The 24,923-nt window shown below is 39.7% G+C and overlaps 1 protein-coding gene across 1 annotated transcript in view; it reads right to left on the bottom strand.

The window, feature by feature from the left end:
• LOC139729278 (angiotensin-converting enzyme 2-like) overlaps positions 1-24,700 on the bottom strand; it is a 43,126-nt gene extending 18,426 nt beyond the window's left edge. Inside the window, exons 1-2 of the mRNA XM_071640205.1 lie at positions 24,446-24,700; positions 23,671-23,832 (exon numbers count right to left, since the gene is read on the bottom strand). Of these exons, the coding sequence (XP_071496306.1) occupies positions 23,671-23,832; positions 24,446-24,700 (417 nt within the window). The remainder of the gene's footprint in view (positions 1-23,670; positions 23,833-24,445) is intronic.
• Positions 24,701-24,923: the final 223 nt, after the last annotated feature.

The following is a 24,923-nucleotide window of genomic DNA, read 5'->3' as shown; positions in this document are numbered from 1 at the left end:
AGGATAACAGTGTATAAACCACTGATGGCGCTCCCCTGGGTAAAGAATATTGAATAAATGAATAAATGAAAAAAATAAATAAATGAAATACGAGATTCTGAAATCCATAACAATAATTACTCAGCTGGTATTCAATTAATTAGTCGGTTAGTCATTTTTTCCATGTCATTCTTCATAGTCGTTTTTTGTTTTATAACTTTGAGCCAATATTTACACCAATATTTCTATTACACACACAGACACAGACACACAGACACGGAGACGCACAATAGTTTGATATATATACTGCCTACATGTACATATATATATATATATATATATATATACATACATATATATATATATATATGAATATATCTATATATAGGTATATGTATATAATGCATGTGATTATATATATATATATATATATATATATATGTGACCCTGCACCTCAAAACAAACAAAAAGTCACCAGACATGTATTTTTAGTTAAGACCATATCCTGAAAGAGCAGACTTTAAGCTTTAAAATGATGTATAACTCAAATCAAATGGACTCTCCTAACCTATCTAAATATTGGAAAGAAATCACAAACTCAGGAAAAGTGTGAACTACGAAAAGAGGCTCTGAAGTACAGTGACAATTCAAGCGCTTAATCTTTACCAAACCGTGCTGGCTGTGCAATGAATGGGACAAAAAACAGGAAGTAAACCACCAGAGTAACAACAATGAAGGGATTATCAGATTAAACCGAAATTAAGCATGCCTCATTAACACATTCTTGTCCATAATTAACGCCAACTTTCAAAGCAGTAGCACTATCCTTTCAACAGTTATTAGAGTTGAAAGTGAAGAGTGTGGACAAGGTTTTTCAGAAATGAAAAAGGGATTCTAAAGACACACCTAGTCACACTATTCTACTAAAAATGTTCGAGATAAACTGCTAAAAACACACTTTCCTGCCCGTTTTATGATACCAAATTTTAGCATAATGTAAAAGAAGACCCGCTCTTTCAGAAAATATGAAAAAGTCAAGTTCGGCTAGGTTGACCCATTTCACTTATTTTCAGTCATCACGCAAAATCAGTGTGTGCGACTTTATGTTCGTTTTGAGGTGCACGGTCACATATATATATATATATATATATATACATACATATATATATCCCCGGCGGAGACCAATTTTTCAACTCTTGCGCTTTTCCATAAAAGGAGGAACAGTAAGAGGAATAATGATGTCAAAGCTACGCACCGATTTCTCCTTCCTTTCTCATATCTTACATATGCAAAATTTTTCAGGAGAAGCCAAAAAGCTGTTGTAGCGGTGACTTCTTTCGCAAAAACATTATCCCAATTCACCGCTACGTGAATCTCATTGCAGATCCAGCTGAGGCACGCGGCTGGTTGTTATTCATAACTCTCTGCTCCAAAAAGGAGCGTGCGCATAAAGAGTTGAAAGGTTGGTCCGTCGGGTATTCGAGCTTGGGTCTGCCTGAATCGCTATGACGTCTCCGTGGCCGAGCGGTTAAGGCGTCGGCGTTCCATGCCAAAGATCCGGGTTCGATCCCCGGCGGAGACCAATTTTTCAACTCTTGCGCTTTTCCATAAAAGGAGGAACAGTAAGAGGAATAATGATGTCAAAGCTACGCACCGATTTCTCCTTCCTTTCTCATATCTTATATATATATATTATATATATAGTGCATGAGGCTGAATGCACTATAACAATATAAGCACCGACAAATTCTGAATTTGCCCCGAAGGTCAGTTATATTCAATGAGGCCGCAGGCCGAATTGAATATAATTGCCTGAGGGCAAATTCAGAATTTGGAGGTGCTTGGTACTTGTTATAGTGCAATAAGATGTCATGCACTATGTGTTATATGAAATAGCATACATACCCAGGCAAGATGAATTGAAAAAATACGAAAGCCTACGTTAGATCATTTAAGACTCTACACGTGTCTAGACAAGCAATAATACCACTTTCTTTGAACCTGTGTAGACAAATCCTGAAGATCCAAATTCAACTATAGAGTCTAGGGTCTACGTGGTTATATCTAACGATTTTAGGCCCTACGATAGATTAGGTCTAGGGGACCTGGCATTACGTTAATACTAGACCTACGTCACTTACAAGCGACACAGCTAACGCTAGTTAACACTTGACCCTACAGTAGGTCTACCATGGATCTAACAGTAACACGTTAGACGCCCTAAGTTTACTTACTGCACTGTGGGTCCAGGACCAGGACTAGATGATGTTTTGTAGGATTAGGGATCTACTGGATTTAAACACAAGGCTCGTGTCACCATTGCTGCACAAGTGGATTCCGAGAGTGTGTTGTAAATGTCGTAGTAAAAGTTCATAGCGTAGCGTGATCAAAGAGCGCTTAGCGTATATACCGTACACACGCTACCCATTTCCACGGCGCACTTCCGCGTAGAATGTACGGAGAAAGCGGCACAAATCTTGGGTTGACTTGTTCAATATCCGTCGGATTGATTCCTTTTTCAGAACAGTAGGAGTCCAAAATTCGTAGGGCGTATTTGATGGCATCCTTTGTGTCCTTATTGTCTAAGATACTGTTTATATAGATCAGTCTCTGTAAAAGTAGCGAACCTGTTCATTTCAGCTTCCATGTTTAAATCTACCGCTGAAAGTCTAGTCCCCGGCCGCGGCGCACACAGATAAGTTGCTGGCATAGCATAGCCAGCGAGAATTGAGAATATCGATAATATCGAGCAAAGCATATCGCGGTTGTGGCGCAATCGCGTCGATAAGGTGCGGGATTCAAGTACTCGATGATTAAAATGAGGGAGCAAAAACCGATATCAAATCGATAGTGGGTTATCGTTTGCAATCGTTATATTTTACGTGCACTATAACTTTTGTCATGCACTGCCGGCCTGTATCATAAGTATGTATGCTATTATATATATATATATATATATATATATATATATATATATTATATATATAGTGCATGAGGCTGAGTGCACTATAACAATATTAAGCACCGACAAATTCTGAATTTGCCCCGAAGGCCAGTTATATTCAATGAGGCCGCAGGCCGAATTGAATATAATTGCCTGAGGGCAAATTCAGAATTTGGAGGTGCTTGGTAGGCCTACTTGTTATAGTGCAATAAGATGTCATGCACTATGTGTTATATAAAATAGCATACATACCCAGGCAAGATAAATTGAAAAAATACGAAAGCCTAGATCATTTAAGACTCTACACGTGTCTGGACAAGCAATAATACCATTGAACCTGTGAAGACAAAATCCTGAAGATCCAAATTCAACTACATCTAGGGTCTAACGTGGTTATATCTAACTGTTAACGTTTTCTAGGCCCTGCAATAGGATAGGTCTAGGGGCCCTGGCCTAACGTTATACTATTACTAGATCTACGTCACTTACGAGCGACAGAGCTAACGTTACTTAACACTTGGCCCTACAATAGGTCTATCATGGATCTAACAGTAACACGTTAGACGCCCTAAGTTTACTTACTGCACTGTGGGTCCAGGACCAGGACTAAATGATGTTTTGTAGGATTAGGGATCTACTGGATTTAAACACAAGGCTCGTGCCAGGCATCATTGAAGTCAACATTGCTGCACAAGTGGATTCCGAGAGTGTGTTGTAAATGTCGTAGTAAAAGTTCATAGCGTAGGGCTTGTGCCGAAAGGGTGGGTTGGGTGGTGGCGCGTCGCGTTAATGGGAACACCACCCTTCGTCCAAAGCCCCCCCCCCCCCGGTTTTGCTGAAAGGGTGCGTTGGGAGCGTTGGGTCGCGTCGCGTTGACTGGAACCCCACCCTTCGTCCAAAGCCCCCCCCCCCCCCCCCCCCCCGGTTTTGCCGAAAGGGTGCGTTGGTACTTTTTCTCATGTAATATTAAAAGACGAGTTTTGAATGTAAAGCTCGATGCGCCAAAAACTGTCTTGTACACACATATTTTCTTCAGTGCACTCTTACAGCTAGCACCGCATGTTGTAAGTGAATGTGTGTGTGTGTGTGTGTGTGTGTGTGATGTGCGCGCGCGCACTGATACATGCAGAAAATGTGGTGGGACGGCCATATGTATACAGTCATGACATCATGATGACGTTTAGCAGGTGTGAGGCAATCTGATGCTGTGATTGCTTTTCTACGTAGGGAATTCCCCATCTTCACACACACGCACATGATGTACATACAGAATGTGTCACATACACACACAACATTGTGCATGCAGACCATATTCAAGCTTTCTACACACAACACACACCCATACCATAACCACATACCAATCCACAGACGATCTTGACACAATCGCAAGCTACATTGTATAGAGATTTACAAATACGATCTACAATTGATAAGAAACACATTATTCATATTGGATTTCATTTGCGAAAAACATCTTCTTACCCATAAAGGTGAGCAATTCCCTCATACACATTACCAAGTTATCAGTATTGATTGAATATGATGGGTAGTCCCACATGTGCAAATTAATGTCTTTATGCTATGCATTCTTTTATGCCTACTGATATAACGAGATATCGGCTATAACGAGGAGAACGATTCGGTCCCGACCATCTCGTTATATGGAGTTTCCCCTGTAGAAGTTTGGAAGCCCCCCATCGATTGAGAGAAAACAATCAGAATGTGATACCAAATAAACTAAAATCAGTCACACCGTGCTACAAAGTCACATGACCTTTTGCAAGCTGAGGTCAGTTTGGAAGAGAAATTAATGTTTTTCTTTGCAAACATACACACCTGAGAAGTATAAAATAAACAAACAAAAAAGTAACTTTCTTCAACTTTTATAACTTTTTTTTATTTCAAACAAGCTAAAATCAGTCATACTGCTACCAAGTCACATGACCTTTTGCAAGCAGATATGTCGATTTGGAAGAGAAACTAAAATGTTTTGCAACATACACACCTGAGGACTATAAAGTAAAAAAAAAGTAACTTTCTTCCTCAACTTTCACTACTTTTTTTTTCAAATGAGCTAAAATCAGTCATACTGCGTAGTTTGGGAGAGAAACTAATGTTTTTCCTTGCAAACATACACACCTGAGAAGCATAAAGTGAACAAAGTAACCTTCTTTCTCAAGTTGTACATTGCTTCTTTTTTTTAATTCCAAATAAACTAAGAAGTCACATGAGGTTTCGTAACATGCTAGCTAGGAAGAAAAACTTCTTTTTCTCTGTGAACCAAAAGTCGTGCAAGTATTAACAAAGAAACCCCAAACAAGTTGCTATTTTACACAAACAGACGCAAATCTTGTCCAGAAGAAGTATTTTTCACACATAAGTTAAGTGGCAAAATGATCTTATAACATCCAACTTGATCACATTCACATGCTCTTCAAAATGCATACAGGTAAGAACTCAAGGAAATTAAAAACAAAAACTAAATACAAATATTCAAGCACCTAAAATGAACATCTTGCTTTAGGAACACAGCTTGATACAATATAGGCAAGAAAGTAAACAAATAGCATTCAAAAACTGTCTGTTTCTTATCTAATGTTTGATTCACATACATCACCTTGCACGTACAACATAACCTGATACTGTCCGCTGTTTTTCACACAAAAGTTGTGTTCCGCGTTCTATCGAAATGGAAATACACTGCCACATAATATGAATTTTTGCATTTGCAATGTCATCCTTGTTCAATGCGTTTTGTAATGAGATTTGAACACATCATTAATCCTCTTCCTGACAGCTACACATTTCTGAACACTGTAGGCCCTACCAGATGTAATCAATTCATGTACTTTTCAGGCACAAAATTCTGAAAATCGTCTGCAACACCCGTTTAGCATTAAGACTGGATTTTCAGCACGGGTAAAATCTGACACAGAATTACTTATGTGATCCCATGGTATGCATGGGAATGTAGACCGAGGCAATACTGTACAAATTACTTTCTGAATGGCAGATGTACCAGTCCAGTACTCCATTTCTTTGTAGTGTATTTTTCAATGCAGTCGCATTTCAATACGCACACACCAATCTGTCATATTTTCTGAAGAAAATAAACACTAGTCGACTGTATATCCAAACAACAACGATAATGGATAACTAAAACTATTCAAATGAATACCATGATACATACTTCTACATCAAGAGAAGCATAACAATTTTATAGGAAAGCGATAACTTTTCTCAGTACAGAAATTGTCTTTGGTTGTTACCTGTACTTAAGGTTTTCGCATCACAAAATGACCTGTCACTATGCATTGATAAAAAAGAAAAACAATACCAATGTTGATTGCCACAGGCAAGGTCTGATAAGTACACCTCTTCTTCAAAGTAAAATACAAGAATGGTAAACCATATACACAGGTACAAATAGTATCTGTCACACACAAAATTTGGCCTTCAAATGAAAAAATGCCCCTCATTTTCAACATCTGATTGAATCATTCACATAGTCCTTCTTACATGTGATAGCTTCTATCTGTGATCTTTATCTTGATCAAATCATGTTGAGGCCAGAAAGTAAACTTGTGGAAAAAGGATATCAATGTTGACTGCCACAGACAAGGTCTGATAAGCACACCTCTTTTTCAAAGTAAAATACAAGAATGGTAAACCATATACACAGCGTACAATTAGTATCTGTCACACACAAAATTTGGCCTTCAAATGAGAAAATGCCCCTCAATTTCAACATCTGATTAAATCATTCACATAGTCCTTCTTACATGTGGTAGCTTCTATCTGTGATCTTTATCTTGATCAAATCATGTTGTAAACTAAAGAGGCCAGAAAGTAAACTTGTAGAAAAAGGATATCAATGTTGACTGCCACAGACAAGGTCTGATAAGCACACCTCTTTTTCAAAGTAAAATACAAGAATGGTAAACCATATACACAGGTACATTTAGTATCTGTCACACACAAAATTTGGCCTTCAAATGAGAAAATGCCCCTCAATTTCAACATCTGATTAAATCATTCACATAGTCCTTCTTACATGTGGTAGCTTCTATCTGTGATCTTTATCTTGATCAAATCATGTTGTAAACTAAAGAGGCCAGAAAGTAAACTTGTAGAAAAAGGATATCAATGTTGACTGCCACAGACAAGGTCTGATAAGCACACCTCTTTTTCAAAGTAAAATACAAGAATGGTAAACCATATACACAGGTACATTTAGTATCTGTCACACACACAATTTGGCCTTCAAATGAGAAAATGCCCCTCAATTTCAACATAATAATAATAATAATAACAAATTCTTATATAGCGCATTTCAAACTTGAAAAGAATTTCAATGCGCTTTACAAACAAACAAACAAACAAATTATACCATAATACAAAATATAACAGAAATTACAAATTACTAAGCACAATGAGAGTTGCCAGTACTACTGAAACAACTGCATTAATGACTTCAAATTTAACAATCATAGGCTACTTTGTATAGATAAGTTTTGAGTTTTTGCTTGAAATTGTCTGTTGGCATCTGACTTCTCAGTGGGTCTGGCAGAGAATTCCATAAAGTGGGTGCGACAAAAGAAAAAACCCTTTCCCCATAAGACTTTGTTCGCATGGTGGGTACGACAAGTAAGTTTCGAGCAGAGGATCGGAGACATCTAGAAGGCTTGTATGGGGTTATGAGTTCTGTAATGTAGTGCGGGGCTGTTCCATGTAGTGCTTTGAAAGTGATGAGGAGAATCTTGTATTGGATGCGATACCTTATAGGAAGCCAGTGCAGATTTTGAAGGATTGGGGTTATGTGTTCACGTTTCTTGGCAAGTGTAACAAGGCGGGCAGCGGAATTTTGAATTCTTTGAAGTTTGGAGACCTGTTTGTCCGGTAGACCAATGAGGAGACTGTTGCAACAGTCCAAGATTGATGAGACAAGAGCGTGGACAACTATTTCAGTAGTGGATTTACTGAGATAACTACGAATTTTCCCTATTTTGCTCAAAGCGAAGGATCCGCGACGGCAAATGTTGTTTATGTGACTGTTCATGTTGAGGTGACTGTCCAAAAGCACACCAAGGTCACGAACAGATGAAGAAAAATTAACTACAAGATTGCCAACAGTCAAAGGGGTGAGTTCCTTACATGGCTTCATGTTGGAACGAATGTGAAGCAATTCCATTTTACTGTCATTTAGTACCAGAGAATTGTTGGACATCCAGCGACGGACTTCATGCAGACATCGGGCCAGTTCTTCGAGAGTGTGTTCCATGTCAACGGGGTCTAAGGTGATATACAACTGTGTGTCATCAGCATACATGGCGCAGCTGAAACCATGCGATTCAATGATGTCTTGAACTGGTGTTGTGTAGCACACAAAGAGGAGTGGACCAATCACTGATCCCTGCGGTACTCCAAATTCTAATGGTGCACAGGAAGATACATGTTGTCCTAATACCACTTGCTGTCGTCTTTCCTTCAGGTAAGACTCAATCCATTCTGCTGGAGTACCAGATATCCAAAAACGTTGCCTCATTCTATGGGATAAAATTGTATGGTCAACGGTATCAAAAGCCGCAGTCAGATCAAGCAGGATGACCACAGCTTCCTTTCTTGCATCGAGACCAAGGAGAAGATCGTTCATCACTCTCACAAGAGCCGTCTCAACACTGTGATCTTGTCGATAAGCAGATTGTGATTTAGCTAAGAGAGAATGTGAGTGAAGATGAGCAGTGAACTGGCTACAGGCTGCTCGCTCGATAACTTTGGCTAAAAAAGGAAGGTTGGAGATTGGTCGGTAATTCTTCAATATTTCAGAGTCAAGATTGGGCTTCTTTAGAATAGGTGTGATTAAAGCAGTCTTGAGGTCACGTGGAAAGATCCCTGATGCTAATGACTGATTTGTTATATCAGTGATAGCTGGAAGGAGAATGTCGACACATTCTCCTATGACAGATGCAGGGAGCGGATCAAGCTGACATGTCTTTATCTTGGATGTAGTAATAATCTTCTGAACATCAGATTGACTGACAGCATCGAATATCTTTAACATGAACTCCTGTGGAGCCTCTGCCGAGTCGTTCAATGATGCACTGTGAACTTCACTTGCTGTAGGTACAAGAGAATGGCATAAGTCTGAGACTTTTGCTTGAAAACTGTTGAGAAACAGTTCAGCTAGCTCTTGTTTCGAACTATGAGATGGAAGTGGAGAGGTGTTGTTGCCACTTGAGATGTCGTTTACAAACTGGAACAGTTCCTTCTGGCAGCATGTTTCCATCTTCTCTCGATGATGATTTCTCCTAGCTATTTTGAGAGCAGAATGATACACACAGAAAGCAGACCTCATTGACATTTTATCAACAGTCAGATGAGACTTCCTCCATTTTCTTTCAGCTGAACGGACTTTGCGCCTAAGAGTAATAAGGTGGTGGTCAAACCAAGGCACTTGAGGTCTTAACTGGACACTGGCAGACTTCACTGGCGCATGATGATTAAGTGTCTTCATGAGTGAGGAGCTATAGAGGTTGACCTTTTGGTCTATGTTGAGGTAATCAAGATCCTCAGAAGCCGCAAACAAGTTCTCCAGGTCTCTTCTGAAGATGTCATAGTCAATGTCACGAAGCTTCCGAAAACAAAATGTTTTTCTAACTGGCATTGGCCGTGACAATGCTACTGTAAAGACAATGGCACTGTGATCTGAAGGCATTGCATCTCGAAGATATAGCTCCTTAATGCATTCATTGGCTTCTCTTGTAATGACTAGATCCAAGGTATGCCCCCTTGCATGCGTAGGCTGAGAGACCAGCTGCTTCAGACTAGCAGAAAAGAGCAGATCTGTGAGTGATTTGGTTTCACTGCTGTGCACGTTATCCATGTGGAAATTAAAGTCACCACAGATCACGAGCTGGTTGTCTCGCAAGCTGGCTGACTCCAGAAGATGTGAGAAATCAGATAGAAATTGTGTTACAGCTCTGCCCTTAGAGCCAGGAGGTCTGTAGATGATTATGAGTGACAGTACATGGCTCCTGGTTGAGCGAAGGGTAAGCTCCATGCACTCAAAACTGGTGTATGAATGGATCACCATGTTTGTGCCTAAGTTCTGACGCAGGACTACACATATACCACCTCCTACTTTACCTTTCCTTGGAGCTGTTAGAATGTGGTAGCCACGTAAGGTATTCTGGATTTGCGCTAGGGTAGGGCTGTCACGATCATCACCCCTGAGCCATGCCTCTGTGATGGCCAGAATATCCAAGCTCTCTGACACCACAAGGTCATAGATTGAATCAGGTTTGTTCATCATTGACTGGGCATTCCATACTGCTATTCTGGTCGGTTCATTCAATGCAGCATCATCTAAGGAGATGACATGAGCAGAGGATGGAGGCCTCTCAATAGGGTTTGTGAGACGAATGTGCCTGCGTTCACGAATCAAAACTCTGGGTGTGGTGGTAGAAAACAATTGGGATGTGACAGGAATTTTGTGTCTCTGTTTCCGTGCACCAGCTCTCTTACCCCGATGACATCTCCGTTTCATGGCGATGCCCAGTGAAGTGAGAGTCTCCCAGAGGTTTACGTCAAGTCTCTGTTTGTGTAACGCCAGTGAGTTTAATTGCAGTAGCTCGTGCTTGCCGTAAACACTCGGCCTGTTCACCCTGTCAATTGCAGTGTAGTTAGTTGTGTAGCTGCAATTATGCACACTGCAGGAGTCATCGATGTGTCCTGGTCCTGGATTTGGGTTTATGTCTCCCGATACAAGAAGCAGTTTGATTTGGAAGGTCGATGTGGAGTTCGTGTAGTAGGCAAGGCGAAAACCAAGAAACTTGGTTTGCATGGGCCTATGGTGTGCATGGCACACTAAATCTTGCTTGTAAGCACAGGGATTGATGAGAGCTTCATGTCCATTCACCCCCAGGATGAACACAATGAGAAGAAAGGATAAGAACTTGACTGCATCCATTGTTGGCTGGACAGGCTAATCAAGGTCACATAAGGCGATGATGGTTGAATGCACTTGTACAGCATAGCAAGGATCCATGGAGGCCATGCATGTACCTCTCTCAGTTCACTGTACACAAACTTCAAAAACTTTGTCTCCTCAGAATTCTCTTGCCAAGTTATCATAAAGCTCAAAACTTGTCCTGTGTGATCCTGATGCTAAGATGAAACAACTGGTGGCAAACTGAGTACACTCAGATATCACAATCAGCAGTTATAAGCAGAAATATGGAGAGCCTGAAAGGGGTCTGCCTGTAAGGCGAGCCACCTACTTTAAAAAAAAAAAAGATGATTAAATCATTCACATAGTCCTTCTTACATGTGATAGCTTCTATCTGTGATCTTTATCTTGATCAAATCATGTTGTAAACTAAAGAGGCCAGAAAGTAAACTTGTGGAAAAAGGATATCAATGTGGACTGCCACAGACAAGGTCTGATAAGCACACCTCTTTTTCAAAGTAAAATACAAGAATGGTAAACCATATACACAGCGTACAATTAGTATCTGTCACACACAAAATTTGGCCTTCAAATGAGAAAATGCCCCTCAATTTCAACATCTGATTAAATCATTCACATAGTCCTTCTTACATGTGGTAGCTTCTATCTGTGATCTTTATCTTGATCAAATCATGTTGTAAACTAAAGAGGCCAGAAAGTAAACTTGTAGAAAAAGGATATCAATGTTGACTGCCACAGACAAGGTCTGATAAGCACACCTCTTTTTCAAAGTAAAATACAAGAATGGTAAACCATATACACAGGTACATTTAGTATCTGTCACACACACAATTTGGCCTTCAAATGAGAAAATGCCCCTCAATTTCAACATCTGATTAAATCATTCACATAGTCCTTCTTACATGTTATAGCTTCTATCTGTGATCTTTATCTTGATCAAATCATGTTGTAAACTAAAGAGGCCAGAAAGTAAACTTGTGGAAAAAGGATATCAATGTGGACTGCCACAGACAAGGTCTGATAAGCACACCTCTTCTTCAAAGTAAAATACAAGAATGGTAAACCATAGTATCTGTCACATATAAAAGCTGTCCTTCAAATGAGAAAAGTTTAATGCCCCTCATTTTCAACATCTGATTAAATCATTCACATAGTCCTTCTTACATGTGGTAGCTTCTATCTGTGATCTTTATCTCCATCAAATCATGTTGTAAACTAAGGAGGCCAGAAAGTAAACTTGTAGCTATATTATAGCACACAAAAAGCTTTCGCTTTCGACACCAATTCCTACCAAGGTATTGTACATACATGTATTTTTGAAGGCTGGCTATGTACATGTAAGTGTATGAACAAAATGTTGGTGGCATTTGCAAAATTTCCCTCAAGAACAAAAATTTAAGCAAACCTCTCACTTCAGTTTTATTTCTTTTTTCTTTAACTATCAAACACCAATGTCCTTTAGCATACAATCTTGGTCAGATGAGCAGTAGTCTGATTCAATATTTGTATTTAAGATTGTCCTGCAAAGCCTTTTTTTTTGTATCTATTCATCAGATTTACAAACAAATGTCTAAACAGAGGGGGTGACAAAACACAACACTTTTTCTCTATTTTCCCTCTTCTGTTTTATACAATGACTCTTTCACTTGTGCACAAAAAGGGAACAAAAAAGAATACTGTCATAATCTCCATTTCAACATTTACATCTGCTTGCCAGAGTATCTCCCTATTGTAATTTCTTCAAAGCCACATGTATGTTAATGGAAGCTTAGGCCAAAGTTGCGTAGTTTGGTGAGATGCTCTTCACAGAGCTGTTCTTTCACTTCATCATACAGTAAGATGTCCTTTATTTCAGTGATGGGATATCTCCTGCGAACACAATCCATCTTCATATGATAGTATGTAGGCACCAGGGACTGACTTCTTTTCATTTCTCCAGTGTTCTTATCCACCCACTCTCTGAAATCCAGTTTCCTTAGGATAAGGTCCCTTGGGGGAAGATTCATCTGCTCACTGAATTTCTGCATACATCCGTAGCATCTGCTGATAAGTCCAACTTTCCTCGCCACCGTAAAGGGTTGGTGAGTTTGTGGCATTCTTACTACGTTCTTGACCTCGCAAGCAGTAGTATTATTTGCTCCCCTCCTTTTTGTTGCTTGTTTCTTTCCACTACCCCGACACTGCTGCTGTAAGGCCTTGTTTACGAGACTTACTGTGGAGGCACGTTTCTTGGCATTGATTGTTACAAGAAAATCAGCTAGTACACCTCTATGCTCGGCTACTGCCAAGCAATGTTCACAAAAGAGTCTCTCATGAAAGCTGAATGACTTGCACTTCTCCTCGCAGACAAATTTTGCCATCTCTCCCTTTTGTGTCACAGTGAAGTTTGATATTTCACTGAAACACACTGTTATTTGGGGGTTGTTGGGAGCATGCACAATGTTTCCAGGTGACTGGAGAATTAGTCCAGCTTTATGCCAAACATCTTGTAGCTGTTCTGAAGTGAAGCCACATACTGAGCTCTCATCAGGTCCTATTGACAACTCTGCATGCACTTCAGGTATCAAATGAGCCTGTTGGAGGACTTCCTTGTGTTCTTCTTTTGACATGTTTCTCCATTGTACCGTTGTCTTTTGGAGATGCTTGTGCTGATGATCTAGTTTGCGTTCCCCAATACCAAGGACTGCCATTTCTAGCTCCCGGTATTTAGAAACGACGAAGTCCTGAAGACATTTTGCAAGTTCGTCCCAACCTTTCTTTCCAGAGATCCATTTGGATACCATGGCATTTATTGACTCGGCATCATTTGTTGTGAATTGCCTTGGTGGGTCTCCCAAACCTGCCTGGTTGCGCAAGGGCTTCAACATGGACGTTTTCACATCTGCAGATTTGAAGCGACGAAACCAAGTAGAAAACTCAGCTTCTCTACCGGATTCTTCTGTCTCAAGAGCATCCCATTGAGGAGCCCATGCTGCCAATTGCAGTTCGTATTCTTCCTCTGTGCTGCAATCAGCCAATCCTTCATACCTTGTACCGTCTACCTGCTCGCCATATATTGAACGTACAATCCTTCTGGCATTTCTTCTGACACCCAGTTTAGCTAGCTTAGCTTCACAGTTTCTCTTATGATGAAGCATGCAATGAAGATGGCTTGAATCCTTGAAGTTCGAGGTGGCTGCTATGCCCTTCTGAAGTGCAATCTCTCCATCTGTCCCATAGAACTGTACGCTTGTGTGCTGAAGACCTTTTGACAACTCGTTCCCAAAGTATCGGTAGGTTTCAAAATCTCTTCTCCCATGAATCAAAATTGCCCCAGGCATCAAGACTGACCTGTCATTGCTCCTGTTAACAAAGTTGTCATGCCGATAAGATGCGATTGTCAAATACATTGGCCCACAATCAAAAGTAGAGTCAAACACCAGAACTTTGCCCTTCTCACAAACGTTTCTCCGCATGTCTTCAGCTTGTTTATCTGTGTACAACACACATCTTGGCATTGATCCACTCCCCTTTTCATGACAAAATTCTACACTCTTCACAAAATCTCCTTTCAAATTCATCTTTAAAAGCTCAGAAAAATCAGAGCTCTTAGCTTTCACAGAACCATGGCGATACACCTGCTTCCTATCCCTTGGTACAGAGGCAAACGAGTGCAGGTCACTTCCTCCTTCTTTCTCATAGTAATCATCCACAACTTTCTGGGCTGAGGAGCAATGTGAAGACTTCAAGTTTTGAAGAAGTTCCTTCTTAGATCTGATATACGGTCGTTCAGAGTGTTTCTCATTACCATGGGGACTGATGATTAGCTCAGTTTTTTCACCTTTCCACTCGTATCTGACCATGCATATTGGGTGCATAGTGCCCTCCTCTGCATCATGCAGCTCATACAGCATTCTTTGAAAGTTAGGAGTGTCCCTGTGCTTATAGTACTTACGAACAAACGTGTATGTTCTACAGCTGCCAATGTCTTCGCTGGGTCCAACATTTCCATCGTTGTTGACTGTAATTCTACATTTGGCCCTACTGGGCTTTTGGTACTTCCCTGTCTCATCACAAGTAATATCTTCTGCAAAACGGAGCTGAGAAGTATCTATCAAGAAGCACAATTCTTGGTCGCAACCAACTGGCACAGAGTTGTTAACTTGCACTGATGGGAACAGCAGTGCCTTTGCTATGCGCTCACTGTCTTTGAAGAAGGTGCTCTTTTCTTTGAAGGCATGCCACTTCTGCTTGTACAATAGAGGTCCAACATTGCTGTTGACAGTTCTTGGTTGGAGTGGTGTCTGATGATCTTCCTCGTCTGCTGAATCACTTGAGATAGCAACCTCCTCAAGTTTTGGTCGCTTGAAAGTGTTGGACCGTTCAAACAAAGCAGTAGACCCAGCTGCAATGAAGACGTCATCTGGATTTCTGAAGAAAGAAAAGTATAAAATAAATACTCTTTAATTCAAACATAATATATAAACTATTACAGTAGAACTTGTAACTGGTTGTAATTGATTGAACCCACATGTTGACTACAAAAATCAGTTGTGCATATTACACGTCAAGAGTACACGCAAATACTTTTTATTAAGTAAATGTCTGGCACATTTGATTTCTGTTGTCATTGAATGCACCCGCTGAAAATTGTGCAGTCATTTAATAAACTTAAACAAACTTGGCAACTTTGACTGCAAGTACGTGTATTGCATGCAGGGCAGCATTATTCCATAGAAGGTATGGAGCATTGCATTTCTCCTCTGTATCACACCACTAAAGGTTGCATTTGGAGTGTGAAGGTATGTCACATTTGGATAAAATTTAAGCTACCAAATCATTTTTTTTGGGGGGGGGGGTGGTGGTGTAGAGGAGGAGCCTTTCATTTTTTCATTTATGGTAAAATACACATACTATTCTGTCACATAAAATTCAGTTATGTTCATCAACTACCAACCAGTAGGTCCATTATGGGTGCAGACATTTCAGTACATTGCACGGCTTGGACATCAGAGGCTACTTATCATTTGCTGATTCTCATGAACTGTTTCAATGAGCACCACCGTGACCTTCAAAAATGGCCATTTTATACATTAAATCTGGGAATTTAGACATCATCCGCTTTGAAAACAATATCCCCCCTCAATGGCTTTTGAGCCTTCCCTTATCTATTAGATGACAACAAGCTGCCCCTAATTACAGATGCAAGTCTGTCGCAACGGTGCTCAATGCACCAGTTCACTTATTCTCTCATTAACATTTCAAAATGGTCCCCCCCCCCCCAACGAGCGCTGCAAACATACACGGATCCACATCATACAGAGACTCCAACTCTCCCGTTTTCGACGGGAGATCTCCCGCCGAAAACCCATTTTTGCACAGTCTCCCGTTCTCCCGCTTGAGATTTAATTTCTCCCGCCCTGGCTCTGTGTCTCCCGTTGGAAAGGATTTCTTACTTATTGCTATTGTATGTTGAAGAAAATAAGCCTTCGATAGCCTAAGAGAGCATCTAGAACCCTAGGAACTTCGCGCTTTGCACACATCAATTTGGAGTCTCCCGTTTGCTAGCATTCAGGCTGGAGAATCTCCAGGTCAGAAGGTGCTTTGGGTTGGAGTCTCTGCATCATATTTTCTTAGGTTTTTAACACCTGATGTAATTAAACTAAAATAGCCATGTTTTTCTTCTTTCTTTTCAACATCAGTTTTTAGTGACAATCTCAGCAGCAGTTCTACAGACACATGTATTGTCCAATAGTTGTGACTTGTAGACAGCTCAGGCTTTTTCTATCACATGTATAGCAGCGCTGTTACATGTTATACGTCACCCCTGCCAATAATTTAAATTTAATGTGGTCACATGTGGTTGAGGTGACAAAACTGTACATATTTTATCAAACTCATCATTTGAAAATCAGCAAATACACCACATGATCATCAGGCACAGAGAGTCTCACTTCGTCAACTTACTCTTCATGAACAGTGACCCCAGATGCCCCCTCTTCTTCCTCAGAAGAGATGACTATTACCCTGAAATAGAATAAAAAGAAAGAAAATAAAATGATTCCAGTTTACTGGAGGAAAATCAAGGTAAATAGATGAAACCTTTGGCTCATCTTTCTAAAAAGTAGAAATTTAAGGCTTCCACTTCAAAAGTACATTATACATGTGGTCATGTGTCATAAGTTGGCCCCCTTCTGCATTACAAGGTGATAGCAAAAGTATACACTTCCAGATAGGAAAACAACTAACGCACTATGATGGGGACATGCCCGAGTACATGTATCCCCTGAAACCCGTCACACATCCCCCATTCGGATACATTTTGTGACTGCAGCAGGGAGTCCCTAAAATTTGATTTTTCACATTATGTTTTACGGCAACTAAGTGCCAAGTTTCGTAATCTGGTAAAAGCTGGTTCTAGAATATTTCCACCAAAAAAATGTTGCCATGGTAACGAAGACTCTACCCATACCAAAAACAATAGGTGTCTTTGCCTTACCATAATGCACCTTTATACTAAGTTTGAAAATGATCCGAGAAGAACTGCAGCCAGTAGAGTGCTCTCAAGAAAATCTTTACTATTTGCACAAAAGTGCTACCATGGAAGCGATGACCCCGCCCACACCAAAAACGATAGGCTTCTTTACTTTACCTTCTAATATCACTTCTTTGTGCCAAATTTCAAGGCAATCAGGGTAAAAACAGAACATCAGAACTTTTTCTGATGCCCTTCTTTGGCAATAAAAAATGGTGTACTTTCGGAAAACTGATTTAGATCCTTACGGTGAATAACTGTCTAGGGTTTATGATCGTGTAATAATGAAAAAATCTCAAAACATAGGCAAAAATTCAAAAATATACAAGAGTAGCTGTATATTAAGTGTTACATTAGTTATTGGGTGATAAACAGTAAAGAAAAGTAAAATGGCTTTAATTTGATGCCTAATTTGTAGTCATTTGCCAAATTTTGACAAAAATCTCAACATTCTTCCAGAAATAGCACTAAAATGTGCACTTTCCCATTGACTTCGTGCAGGTGGCACCCCTGGTCTTCTAACTTTAGAATATTATAACTCCAATTCTATATATCCTACTTCAGTGAAATGTTACAGGCAAATGGCATGGTAATACAGCTTCAAAATGATACAAAATTTGTTTGAATAGCTGTAATGGTTTTGAAGAAAATCCAAAAAGTGTAAGAGCACCATGGGGGGGGGGGGGACCAGTTCATGACACATGACCACATATGTGCCAGGTTTGAAGTTCTTATCTCCAACCGTTCTTAAGTTATTGAAAGTACAGTGTATGGTCAGGTACATAATGACCCCTTTGCCCTTTGACCTCATGACCCCATGATTTCATCACATGATTGTCACCTTTAATACCAAGGAAACACTTGCTACTTTTGAAGCTCTATATCTCAAATGACTCTTTTTTTATTGCAAGTATGGTGTATTTTCAGGTATATTACGACTATGACTTGACCTTAACCTCCTAACCCCATGATCTCATCACAACATCGTCTCCTCACCGCAACTGCTATGTTTGAAGACCTTATCTCAAACAGTTAGTAATATATCACAAGTACGGTGTATTTCCAAGTACATAAGGACAAGTAAAATTGATTAATAGTTTCTCGTCCTGATTTTTTGAAAATGAGGAGGGGGTTCCATGTTATTTGATGTGTGATATTTTTCGGATACACAAAAATGTTATTGGGTCAATCTCAACACATTTTTCACAAATTTAATTTCATTTGTACATGCACTACAGAGGCTCAAAACAAGGTGTGTAATTGCATCATATTAATGGTTTGGGTTTTTCATTGTCTATATGTCCTCATATACTTATTTACATAATTTCAGAACAGAAATATCATATAATAAAAAAAAATTGAGGCGGCCATAAAAAAAAAAGGAGGAGGGGACAAGAAGCCAGAAATCATTCTTATTTGGCCTATTGACTTCTGTGAACTTTGGACTCTTGAAAGTATGTAACTTGCAAGGTTGGATGTTACTTAAGTTATCTCGAGGTTATACATGTATACCTCGTCATCTCGTCATCAATATGATGCCATGCTTCACACCCATAGAAGCTCTTCAATTCTGTGTTTCTTTGAATCAATATTTTGTTTGCTTGTCTTTGATAAATGCTAAAAATGAGAATTTTTAATACCCACTGTTATACTGTATTCATTTATGGCACTGCCAGTTAGTATCAGACTATGTGGCAGGGCTGTCAACATTGTGAAAGTGGAGAATGGAAAGCTTAACTGAAAAGTTTACAGTAAAGACTCTACCATTGCACTGACAAAAACAAAACTTACTCGGTTGCCATGGTAGTGATGGTATCACTGATATCACTGGTGTGCTCTGGTATCACTGGTATGCTCTAATGAACTCAATCTGCCTCGGTCATGCATTCCTGTTGAAGAATCTAAAAAAAAAATGAAATAAAAAATTAAACAATGACAAGTCTAAGAGAATGTATTTGAATTACGACTGTGATAATTTTGCTAGCTTTTACTGAGAACAAGCGATGGCAGAATGTAATTGCTGTGTCTTACACACTGCCATTGGAGTGTAGAGTGGGTATATGACGTAATAAATCATCGTTTTTTGGTGAGTTTGGTTAGAGCATGAAGAGTGGTGTATAGGTCATAGCATTTGATGAAACAGAAATTGAAAACACTGCATCAGATGAGACTGTCACTGTCACTGCTGTCTGATCTGGAGAATTTGATGAGGCAAACCTTGTGCATTTATGGTGTAACATAGTCATTATAATTATATTCAGATTTGTACTGTAGGCTTTCATAAATAGTATTATGGTAGTGTGACCATATTTCACGCATGTCCTATTTTAAGTTCGCACACAGGGCAATATATCTCAAAAACTAGAAAGAATTTCGAAAATCTGATAGCACCAATTGATAGAGGGACCTCAAATTACCTAGGGTAGGGACGAAATTTTCTTTGAAATTGGGTGAGAAATTGTGAAGATATTGACAAAAAATTGGCAAATTTGCTGTTGAAGTGTTGCCCTTGACCTTTGACCCCTGATCTTTGACCCCATGAACCCTAAATTCTCTAGATAACCACTGCCAGTCAACTATGTTCCATGAAGATTGTAGATACCTTGAACAATTTCTAAGTTACGGAGAAAAAAGTGAAGCTTTACTATTTTTACTTGACCTTTGACCTCATGACTGCAAACTTTCACCAGAGAATCGTAATTGGGTATTGCATGTATACACTAAGTTTTAAGAAAATATCTTCAGGCATTGCATAGATATGGTGGAAATAGTGAAATTTTATGTATTTGACCATAACCTTTAGACCTTTGACCTTCAGCATGTGCACCCAAAAGTTGATAGGCACACCTTCACCCCCTGATACACATACATGCCAAGGGGGTGTTTCACAAAGCCGTTCTTAAGTTAAGAAGGACTTAAGTGCGATTGGTGATCAGTTCTTGTGCTGAATTATTGAGAATCTAGGTATACAGCACACAAGGACTGATTACCAGTCGCACTTAAGTCCTTCTTAACTTTAAGAACGGCTTTGTGAAACACCCCCCAAGTTTCATTAGGATACCTCAAAAGGTTTTTTAGTTACGCTGTCCACAAAATTCATTACGGACAGAAGGACGGACGGACGGACGAACGGACGGAAGGACGGACAGACAACCCGAAAACATAATGCCTCCGGCACCACTTCGTGGCGACGGCGGAGGCATAAAAATAAGAAATACCTTTCTGTACTATAAAACTTAGGTGTTAATGAAGTCACACACACCCACACCTATTTCATGTGCTTCAATTTTACGTATAGACCTAGTAGAACCTATGACCGTTTATATACCACACTACATAATATGTACCTACAGTTTACAGCGGTAAGGTTTCGAGTACTAACGAATTGAGTCTAGATTACTCCCTCCTGCACGTAGGTCCTACAGCTTGAGTGAGCATGACAGTACAAGCAGAAAATACAATAATATCCGGAGTACTTACTGAACTCACCAGGAAGATGAATAAATAAAGAGAGTTATATGTATATCGCATCGAAAGTGGAGGTACAATAAGGCATTCTGCTGAGCTCTGTTGACCGTCACGGCAGCAGCACCAACTAGCACCTACCATGCAGGCAAATATGCATGCATCATCGAATCACGATATCGTCGCGCGCGCGCCAGTTGCATGTGGAACTTTACTGATAGTTTCGTAAATGTGATTTTTTTAAAATTGTGTATGTAATATGAAATTTTACTGGAGAAAAAAAATTCATATCAATTCTGTAGTTTTTTTCAGATGAGAAAATAACTTAACAACTTTTTGAAAAGACGTTCAGTAAAAAAAAAATATTTGAAAATCATTATTTAACCTTGGCCACCTTATCACAACGCGTATATTCGGTGAAACGCCCCCGGTTGTGCCGTTTGGTAGCGTTATCTGAACTAACGCGCCTAACGCTCCCAACGCACCCTTTCGGCAAAACCGGGGGGGGGGGGGGGGGGGGGGGGGGCTTTGGACGAAGGGTGGTGTTCCCATTAACGCGACGCGCCACCACCCAACCCACCCTTTCGGCACAAGCCATAGCGTAGCGTGATCAAAGAGCGCTTAGCGTATACCGTACACACGCTACCCATTTCCACGGCGCACTTCCGCGTAGAATGTACGGAGAAAGCGGCACAACCTTGGGTTGACTTGCTCAATATCCGTCGGATTGATTCCTTTTCAGAACAGTAGGAGTCCAAAATTCGTAGGGCGTATTTGATGGCATCCTTTGTGTCCTTATTGTCTGAGATACTGTTTATATAGATCAGTCTCTGTAAAAGTAGCGAAACTGTTCATTTCAGCTTCCATGTTTAAATCTACCGCTGATAGTCTAGTCCCACACAGATAAGTTGCTGGCATAGCCAGCGAGAATCGAGAATAACGATAATATCGAGCAAAGTATATCGCGGTTGTGGCGCAATCGCGTCGATGAGGTGCGGGATTCAGTACTCGATGATTAAAATGAGGGAGCAAAAACCGATATCAAATCGATAGTGGGTTATCGTCTGCAATCGTTATATTTTACGTGCACTATAACTTTTGTCATGCACTGCCGGCCTGTATCATAAGTATGTATGCTATTATATATATATATATATATATATATATATATATATATATATTCACTTAACTAATCAGCATTTCTAGATATTAGGGAGTTCGCCTTGCGTTTTATGTATAGGGCAAAAGTCAAAGATACATGTATCTCTTTTCATCACTGCTTAATCACTAATCTGTAATTAGACGGTTTCTGGCATGTTTCAGAGCTTGCTGAGAGACAAGGATCTAATTGCATATTTAACCGAGACACTGATACCCGATAAGTATATCAAGCTAGAACCTACTAACAAATGTAAATAAATACCATCTTGAAAGATAGCAGGGAATTGCACAGGGGATAGGTTTATATTAATTACACCAGGGAGGTGGGACAAAACCTACGCCTGATAGAACCTTAAGAGTTCACAATGGCGTCGGGAGACGTGAAGCGTGGTATTTGAGTGTTGATGTTTTGGGGAAAGAAAATTGAAGAAAATACCATGTCCAAAAGCTCGGAACCTAAATGTGATTGATAGGTCAAACACTACGGAAAACATTAATTTTGACAGATATAACACGCTTAGGTTTCCATTGCGGAAAAAATATGATTACAAACTTATTTCTTACCGGTATTTCAAAAGAGATTATTATTTTTTTTAAGAGACAAGGCTCTAAGTGCATTTTCTACATTAGTGTCAATCTAATCACGAAGCGATGAAGTGAAAAACAATAAAAAACAGCAACAACCACAAAATGTTAGGAATAGGCCCTATTTCTAAAAACAGAGTACCGCATGCTATAGATTATGACATTGAATGTGAATGAAAAAACGTCTTTGAAATTATGTAATCCATATACAGTATCTATCATGTATCTATAGCTCTATCAAATTTTCGTATTTTGTTTCATTTACTTCGTTACCTGAGGCCCACAACCGAAATGATATTAGCAGTTAAAAGTCCAACAATCCTTAATATTAGAAATACACACACACACACACGCAGACACGCACACACTATACACACATGCACAAACAGAAAAAGAGTCAAACTGGACTAGTGAAAGAGCTTGAAGCAGATAAGCACGGACAGTCTGCCATTTTCTATGGCTATGGTGGTTATAACATAGAAAGAGTATTGGAGTACTTACCTATGATTTTAGATATCAATCAATCAATGATGCATTACCTGATGAGGTTACAGGGAAATTAACCCTAAATATGCATGTGGATTGAGTGAATGCAGCAATATTAGTCGAACACATCAGTGAAAGTTTTAGGAAAATCGGACAATCAGTTAAAAAGTTATGAGCCGCTGGATTAGAAGACTACTACAGATCATGACATCACACATGTACTACGGTATAAAGAAAATTCCACAAAATATAAATTTATATGAACAGTACACATTCCCTTGGCCTGCTACTGACATTATGTCAAGGGTAATATCAGCGATGAGTCCAATGCTCTTTCATTATGCTAGAAAAGAAAAGAAAAATTCTTACTAGTACATACGTGATGTCATGATCCGTAGCTAGTCTTCTGATTCAGCGGTGTCTCATCAAAACTTCAAAAATTCATAACTGTTGAACGGATTGACCGATTTTCTTCGAACTTTCACTGATATATTCTAGTAATAATTGCTCTATTCACTCAATGAACATGTATTTTGGGTATTCATTCTCATTTAAGAAAAGACTTACTTCTTCAACGGTTTCGTTGTCTAGGGCAGAGACGCCGATGTCCCCTATGAAGCGGAGTTCCCGTTGCAATGATTCTGGGAACGTCGACAAATCGTCATTAAACTGCGTTGCTGTCATGGCCGATTTCTTGCTGAAGGCGGATGACCGGAGACTAGCTTCCACCTTGCAAAGGCACAATATGAAAATCTCTTCTCTACAGAATTCGTGGAATAAACTTCATAACTCTATAACTCTATCTAGTATCCTCCCAATGAAATTAGTGAGATCTATATACGCAATCGCAAAGCCACTTTAATTTTTGTTTCTTTCCTTGTAAAAAAAAAGCCATTACCTTCAAATTCTATCTGTTGTATCATACAATCAAACCTGTCCAGATAAAGCGCGGCCACCCAAGGGAGGCGAAACAAGCGATAGTTGTAGTCAGGTAGCCGCTATAGACAGGGCTGCTAACAAGGCCTTTAATTCTCTCGGGGGAATCGTGTGAAATAGTCGGCAGGAGGCAGAAGGCCGCTATAGACGATGGTCGCTACAGACAGGTTTGACTGTAGGTTGTATGATTACTTCATAACTGTATATCTCTACTTAGATTGTCATGAAAACAAAATGCATTATTGAGTGGTACTGCTGTTGATTTTCAAACTTTCAATTAGAGGAAATGATATACGCGAATGTGAATGGAATTGAACATAGTTACATGCGGTAAACAAAGAGTGGAAAATAGAAAATAGACAAAGGAGCACAAGTTAAAGCAAAAGGAAAATCGTTGTATAATTACCTGCTTCTGTGCATTTTCCGACGTTAGGTTAGTATAGTAGACCCAGCTTGCTTCGGCGCTGCTACTGAAGACAACCTCGGCATCTGTATTATACTGTGCCAAAAAAGCCACAGCGTCGTCCTGGGCGTCCCGACGTTCTCGTGGCACACCCTGTCTTTCACGATGTCGAGATTCAACTCCTACTGACATCGAACCACTCACGAATATCGCCAAGACCGCTGCCAACAAAAGCGATTTATATCGCGCCACAGCCATGGTCGTCCCGAAACCTCTTGTTGGTAATCTTCTGTAGGGCAGGCTTGTCTTAAGCGCTTAACTATCGGTTTTTTTAAGGACCAAAGGCTTCTTTCAAGCCTTCTAAGTGTGCGTTAACCTAAACGCATAATAATAGTTCATTTCAAAGAAATATAAAATGTGTTCTTGATTTCTCGATTTCAAAACACCCAAATAAAAACTAAAAGCTCCTGAAGAAATAAAT

This window comes from Diadema antillarum, unplaced genomic scaffold (assembly GCF_040938485.1).
Source record: "Diadema antillarum isolate AM-2024a unplaced genomic scaffold, OU_Dant_1.0 seq00000233_RagTag, whole genome shotgun sequence".
Lineage (NCBI taxonomy): Eukaryota > Metazoa > Echinodermata > Echinoidea > Diadematoida > Diadematidae > Diadema > Diadema antillarum.
Note: the sequence above shows the minus strand (reverse complement) of the source record. Positions and strands in the feature narration are given on the sequence as shown.